Raw genomic sequence first — 7,501 nt, 5'->3', positions numbered from 1 at the left:
GGCAGCCATGTGCAGGCACTGGTGCTTGAGCTGTGCTGCAATGACGAGAGCGGCAAGGACGTTGAGGTTCCCTATGTACGATACACCATCCACTGACTCCTGTCCAGGCCGTAGGCTGGCCCCAGCCCTGGCCCCTACCCCATCCCACCCCCCAGCTCAGGGCTCCCATTAGGCCTCTGGCAGTGGTCCAGCTAGCCAGGCCTGGTATCCCCTCATCATCCCCTTCCCTGCACCCCTCTTGCCACTGCTTTCTACCTTAATTGGAACCTGAATCCTAATAAAGAATTATTAACCCCCCCCAAAAAATTATCTCAACCCAGCTTCTTTAGATCAATATTGCTCTACAACCACCTCTTCAGAATGCTCAAACCACTATGATGTCCCGGGCAAGCATCAGCCATCCTCTGCCAATTTGGCTTCCATTTCTGTAGTGCCTCTGTGTTTGAAGAAACACTCACCAATATGCAGTGCCCCAGAAATAACACTCTGTTAACAATAATCAAAGTGATGATAACCAGAATATTGTCTGTTGAAACTGACTCCCATGCAAAGGAAAAATACAGAGATATAATTAAAATTCTTCTAAAATCATCTTACATCGATTCTAAGTTAACGTGTATGTTCCAAAACTCGGATAAATTGTTATGTCACATGGCTGCAAAGTGCCTTGGGCTACTTCTATATTTCCAATTAAGGGAAAAGGTAACATTGAGTAATTCCTGGGTTGCTTTTTGCCAAAATAATTTCTCTGAATACCCTGAAAATGAGAAGGCGGTATATTGCCTCTGGACCCTTACTGTTATAATAAAAGAAATCTTTAAAGATACATGTTCACAAGAAACAGAAATTTTAAAGCAGTTCCTGACTCCTTTTGATACTATTTTTGAAGTTTTGTACAATTCCTTATTTTCTCTGCATTTCAAAAGCTGCCAAGACACCTCTAAAATAATAAACAGCACGATATGTTCCCTGGAATTGCTTGAACTTCTTATAGCTTCCAGAATCCATCTGAAACTACATTTCACTTGCCAGAAGATTTTATTTTTGAAACCTTCTTGTGTGCTAGATGTCATTACTTGGCCTGTTGATGTTTTTGTCAAGAGGAAGTTCATCATATTCATCAAAAAGTGCCTTCTCTGGAAAGTGGGTGAAGACCTTTGTCAGGGATCTGGCCCTGCCCTGATGCCACCAGACCAGCATTTAGATGTAGACATGTTGGCTTTAGCAGATGCTGTTTTGCAAACTGTGGATTTGGGCTTATTGAAGACGTTGTCTGTCCATGGAAAACCTCCCTGCTCTGGTGGAGATGAAGTTCAACCTGCATGTGAGTGTGTCCATGGTCCAGATCACGTGATTCTCAGAGCAGCAAGCCTACTTATCATTAAATCCTTAGAAATCAAGTTTCAAAGTTGTACTTCAGCAAATGAAATAAAAGTTGATTTACAGAGTTTCATGTCTGAGTTACTGACATTCTTAAAGCCTCATCTTCAGCCCTCTCTTCAGTTGCACAATCCATGTGAGTGGATCTCCAGGGTCGTCATAGAACAAGATGATGACATGCTGGAGGCCACCAAGCATCACTGGGCATCTACCTAAAGTTGACCAGACAGTGTAAAGCTACTGAAGGCTTGACCCAAGAAAAAGAAATGTGGAACCATCACACACATGAATATGGCTATAATCCACACTGTATTTTCTTATTCTTATTGAAAAATATAGGATTTGATTCTTCAGTTCTTCTTGACTTTTCTATTTCATCAGAAACCTGTTTCCTCAAATATTTAGTAAAATATTTAAAATTACTGCAAAAAGACGGGGCTAGTTTTTTCACAATTTGCAAGTATTTTGATGTAACTGAACCTAAAGATAGTATAAATATTTGTGGTTGTGGCTCGTCACTTGTCCAGGACTGAAGCAGCAACCAAACTGAACTTAGCTTTTGGGCTGCTCTTGGTAGTCACAGAAATGCCCATACTTCGGTCCCCTGGGCTTCTGATGCTTCCCAGAGTCAGAGGTGATAGCTCCATGGCTCCTTCCAGCTGTAGAGCAAGAGAAAGGGCCTCCGATGGAGCTAGCAACACCCCTAGCTCTGTTTCAACCATCACCGCCAGCATCAGAGCCAGTATCTCCTCCATCAGCAGTTCCAAATCTGGAACAAGAGCTCATGTCTTCTTCTGCATGAACTGCAGTCAGTTCGACCACCAGCTTTCCTGAGAATTGTAACTCCATCCCTAAACATAGAGACAGAGCCACCCTTCAGCCCCAGAGGCTACCTGCCACTGGTGCATAACCCCCCAAGCACCAGCTGCATGAGGAGAAGCTGGGTCTCGTGGACTTCGCTCCCAAGCTGGTGGCAGAGCAATTGACATCCATAGATGCAGATCTGTTCAAGAAGGTGGTGCCCCAACAGTGCCTGGGCTCCATCTGGTCCAAGCGGAACGAACCCAGCATGCACAGTCCGTGCCACCATCACCCAGTTCAATGATGTGGCCAACTGTGTCATCACCACCTGCCTTGGCAACCCATGCATGACAGCCCAGGACAGGGCCATGGTGGCGGAGCACTGGATCAAGGTGGCCAAGCCCTGTCAAATCTTGTGTAACTACTCCTCCATGCATGCCATCCTCTCTGCTCTGCAGAGTGCCTCAATTCACCGCCTGAAGAATACATGGGCCAAAGTTTCCAGGAAGAAACTTTGAACATTTAAAACAATGTGCACCAAAGACAATCTGCAGAGCAGAAAACTGCTTATCCAGGAACGGCCATCTAAAGTTGGAACCCTGGGGATAAATGTCCAGAGAGCATGGAAGAGGGGGTGGCAGAAGAAAGGTGTCGTCCCATTCCTTGGCGCCTTCCTCACTGACCTGCTCATGCTGGATACTGCAATGGAGGAGTACCTGGAGGAGAATGAGATCAACCACCAGAAGAAGAATAAGGAATACAGAGTCATGTCTGAGATCATGCTGCTCCAGGTGGCTGCAGATCATTACAACATAGAGCCTAAGCATCCATTTAGGGCCTGGTTCCAGGCTGGGAAGTGGCTCAGTGTAGAGGAGAGCTAAATCCTGTCCTGCCAGCTGGAGTCCCGATCTTAGCTGGCCAACGGAACTCACAAACCGGAAGAACTGGTCACAGTCAACCTCAGGGCTGAGCTGTTGTCCAGGGGTAACAATGGGCATGGGACCCATCTGCTCAACACCATGTCCTTCCATCTCTTTACTTATTTGGAGGACCAATATTTCATCATCTTAAATAGTAAATGGTAGATTTCAATATTATTGTATTAAATCCTCTTTTATTTTAGAAAAAAATTCTGGTTTGAGCATTTTGAACAAATAGAAGCTTTATCTTTTTTTAAATCATATACTTTTAAAATATTTTATTTATTTATTCATGAGAGACACAGAGAGAAAGAGGCAGAGACATAGGCAGAGGGAGAAGCAGGCTTCATGCAGGGAGCCCAATGCAAGACTTGATCCCGGGACTCCAAGATCACTCCCTGGGCTGAAGGCAGCTGTTGAACTGCTGAGCCACCTGGGAGTCTCCATATACTTCTTTTTTATTGAAGTATTTTTTGTTGCTCACCACAAGCATAGCTACCATCTGTCACCATACAACACTGTTACAATACCACTGAGTACATTTCCTATGCTGTGCCTATCCTGCATTCCCATGACTTATTCATTCCATAACTGGAAGACTGTACCCCCCCCTCCTTTATCCATTTTACCCATTACCATCTCCCCTCTGGCAACTACCAGTTTGTTCTCTGTAATACGTGTCTGTTTCTGAGAAGCTTTGTCTTTGAGACAAGTAATATTTGCTCTTTAAGTATTCCATAAGGAGTGGAAAAAGATTATAGCTTATGTTGGTTTTATTGGGAGAAATTGATTTGGGTGTTTGTAAGAGGGAAGTAAAAAATTTTTAAATATTTTTATGTTTAAATAATGTGTTTGATACTGACATTCTACATACATATCTATAGAACAAAACTCATAATTGTCTATTTAAGATAACTTAATTTGGACTAGCTGAGCTTGAGTCTAAGCTGTGGGCTACGTTTACATCTGCTCCTCTTTTCTGTTTTCATGGTAGGATCTGCGGCAACCTTACATATATTCTCACAGGGTTGACAAAATCCATAGGGCACAAACCAAAATTCACAAACCTCTTCTCTTGGCATGTCCACTAATATTTCATTGATCAAAGCAAGCCACATAACCAAGCCCTGCATCAGTGAAACAGGACAGCATATTCTTTCCATTTCAGGAAGAGCAGCAGACTGACATAGCAAAGGAGCATACATGTGTTGTGCCCAAGATTGAGAATCTGAGAAAACTACCAAGGAGCCGACACCAATGCAAGTACATGAGGGTTTATTAACAAGCTCAAGCTTGGGTCCACGTATACCTGACACAGCAGAGCAGGGCCTTGGACCCAGAGGTGGCTTACAGCTGAGATTTTATAGGCTGGTCTAGGGTAAGGTGGGGTTTTTCAGTAAGGGTGGGGGTGTGAGAATCTCCAGTAAAGAGGTCTCACAAGCTCTTGCTTCCTTATTCTGATAAGGGTGTGCTTTGTGATTTTGCCTGTAGCCGGGGTAAGGTAGAATTCAGTACCTGGTCACAGTGGCCTGAGATGACTGCCAAAGCTACAATGGCTATACTTGTGCCAGTGTTAAACTTGAATGGCCCTAATTTTCTCAGCCTCCACATTTCCCCCTCTCAGCGGGACCTAAAGAAGGACCCAACCATGGGTCCAGGTTAGTCTAGTAACAAGGTCTAGTGGTTGGTATTGTTGTCTAAGTACCATAAGCTGGACTGTACTGATTCTGTCTTTGACAAAAGTAATCTATTGATAATGCAGGGCCCGAAGGTGAGGAGAAGGAGGAGGATTATCAGGGACCTGGCTAGGGTGGACAACAAGGTAGTGAGCCAGGGGGAACGACTGAACCAGGATTCGAACCAACCTTGTTGCTGTTCTGGTTCTCATTTTCACTTAGCCAAACTTTCCCTGACCTTTGCCATAGATTCTTGGACCTGTCTGTATGTGTGTGTGTGTATGTGTGTGTGTGAAGTGAAGCAGGGGGCTACAAGATGAAGCAACATTAGTGGGGTAAGTGAGAATGGCGCAGCCTTAGCTTTAGGGGATTGTCCTTGTTGGGCTGACTCTTCCATACTGGAACAAAGTCCTTGAGAATGGTGTGGGGGTCAGCTGGCTGGACATGGGTGTAGTGGACCCATGGAGTTATTCCGTCGACCATGAGAGCCATGGGAGTGGTCAGGATCACGATGTGGGGTCCTTTCCAGCCAGGTTGGATTGTCTGCTGTTGATGTCTCCACACATACACCCAATCGCCTGGTCGATATCGATGGGAGTCAGGGGGTGGCCCAGTCTCGTAGAGGGCCTTCAGCTTAGGCCATACCTGCTCATGGGCTCTTTGTAACATTTGGAGGGAGAAACGAAGTTGTTGATCATAAAACTCAGCAAGCACCTCATGTTTAAAATTGGGGATAATAGGTGGAGGACCATGATCTCAAAGGGGTAAGTCCCCTCTCATATGGGGAGTTTTGTACCCTATATAGGGCAAAGGGGAGGAGAGTCACCCAGCCCCCACCAGTCTCCAGGGCTAATTTAGTTAAGGTCTCCTTTAATGTTCTGTTCATCCTCTCTACCTGTCCTGAGCTTTGGGGCGTATATGCACAATGTAATTTCCCATCTGCCCCAAGTCCTAGTGCCACTCCCCGTGTTACCTTAGAGACAAATCCTGGTCCATTGTCTGATCCAATCTTAACAGGAAAACCATACCTCAGTAAGATGTCTTCCAGCAGTTTCTTGGTCATGGTCTGTACTGTTTCATGTCAGGTGGGAAATGCCTCTGTTCATCCTGAAAAAGTATCTACAAACACTAGTAAATACCAGTATCCATATTTTCCAGGTTTTACCTCAATGAAGTCCACTTCCCAGTCAGCTCCTGGGTGGTCCCCCCGGAGCTGGGTGCCAGGGTTGGATCCATGGGAGGTGGCATTAGTTAATTGGCATGCATGGCAGCTTGTCACAATCTGCTCGATCTTTGCTCGAGAGTCTTTAATAGTGATCTTTGCATGTCATATGAGGTCTTCCATCTTTCTTGTTCCCATATGAGTGCTCCGATGCATTTTGGATAGGACTTGTCATACTAGTTCCTCTGGCAGGATGATGCTGGAGTCTGCGGCCCTCCACCAGCCACGCAAACATTGGGTCATAGGCAAGCGTTTGATCCAGTGTAAGTCAGCATCAGTATAGTTGGGGGTGTCTAGCAGGGTCAGTGCCCCCAGATCGGGTTGTGTGGTTGTTAAGACCTGGGTCACCAAAAGGGCTGCCTCCTTTGCTTTTGAACTGGCTAGCCAGTTTCCCCTGGCTACTGGTGTATCTGCCTTTCTGCGTCCCAGACAATGGATGATAGCTAGTGCCTTGGGAAGCCAGAGGGTCCTCAGGAGTTCAAGGACCTCTGTTTTGTTTTTAATAGTTTTTCCCTCTGCTGTCAGAAGCCCTCTCTCTCTCTGTAAAGGGCTCCATGGATGTGAGCGGTGGCGAAGGCGTACCTGCTGTCGGTGTAAATGCTTATTCGTTTACCTTCTCACATGGTCAGCGCCTTGGCCAGTGCGATCAGTTCTGCCCATTGAGCCAATGTTCCCGCTGCCAACAGCTCTGCCCAGCTGGTCTCCGTTTCCGTGGTTATGGCTGCCCCTGCATATCTGACAGTCTGTCTTGACCACACCTAAAATTCCTTTCCAAGGATTTCCCTTCACAAAACTTCTACACCTTCTTTTGCATTCAGAATTTGTCCCAAGCCATTTCTTTCAGTCAGTCTCATTTAGGACAAAATTACTTTCTTTTACCTTGAACAAAAATATATTCCCATTCCTTATATATTTCTTACACATCTCTTTTCCTACATACAGAGTTGCTTTCTTTATCAGTCATCAGTCTTATTTTAGCAGAGTTTTTCATTCTTAGAAACCTTAGTCTCCAGTGAAAACTAAGGAGTAACCGATTTTGAACTGTCACACCAGAACTCTTTAGACGGCAAATTTATGAAACAGTTATGTACAAAACATGTTCACCAACAGATTCAAATCCATGTTTCAGCATTTTTTCCTGTTTGGAAAAGACCTAAATGTCCAATGAATTTAATCCCATTTATCATCAAAGTGTAGCTAAGGTTTCAGGCTACCAAGGACGTTGAAAGGTATCTTAACAATTACAGACAATTACAGAGTCCCTGAAGCCAGCTTCTTGAGGTGCCTCCGTTTTTCCTGTGGGTCATCCATGGTTGTGGCCAGCAGGATCTTGGCCAGGTTTTGGGTCTGCCGGTTGCTTAGTTTAGTTTGTTGCTCTTCCGGACTTTCTCTATTATTATAAACTTTTTCTGCTACTATTATTAAGTCCTGCAAGCTCTTCTTTCCTAGTCTCTCTACTCTTAGCAATTTTCTTTTGATGTCTGGAGTGACCTGGTTAACAA

The 7,501-nt window shown here is 44.9% G+C and overlaps 1 protein-coding gene and 1 pseudogene across 1 annotated transcript; both read left to right on the top strand.

Annotated features, from left to right (window-relative positions):
* Positions 1-310: 310 nt before the first annotated feature.
* LOC121482527 (protein Lines homolog 1-like) lies at positions 311-2,018 on the top strand (the record flags this gene model as incomplete). Its single annotated transcript, XM_041740416.1, is given in 3 exon segments — positions 311-485; positions 488-1,567; positions 1,570-2,018. Coding segments are annotated over 3 exon segments (1,704 nt in total), but the record flags the coding sequence as incomplete, so codon positions are not given.
* A 7-nt stretch (positions 2,019-2,025) lies between these two features.
* LOC121482526 lies at positions 2,026-3,062 on the top strand (annotated as a pseudogene).
* The last annotated feature ends 4,439 nt before the right edge of the window (positions 3,063-7,501 follow it).

This window comes from Vulpes lagopus, chromosome X (genome assembly GCF_018345385.1).
Source record: "Vulpes lagopus strain Blue_001 chromosome X, ASM1834538v1, whole genome shotgun sequence".
NCBI classification, from domain to species: domain Eukaryota; kingdom Metazoa; phylum Chordata; class Mammalia; order Carnivora; family Canidae; genus Vulpes; species Vulpes lagopus.
The sequence above is the reverse complement of the archived record's forward strand: the minus strand, read 5'-3'. Positions and strand labels throughout refer to the sequence as shown.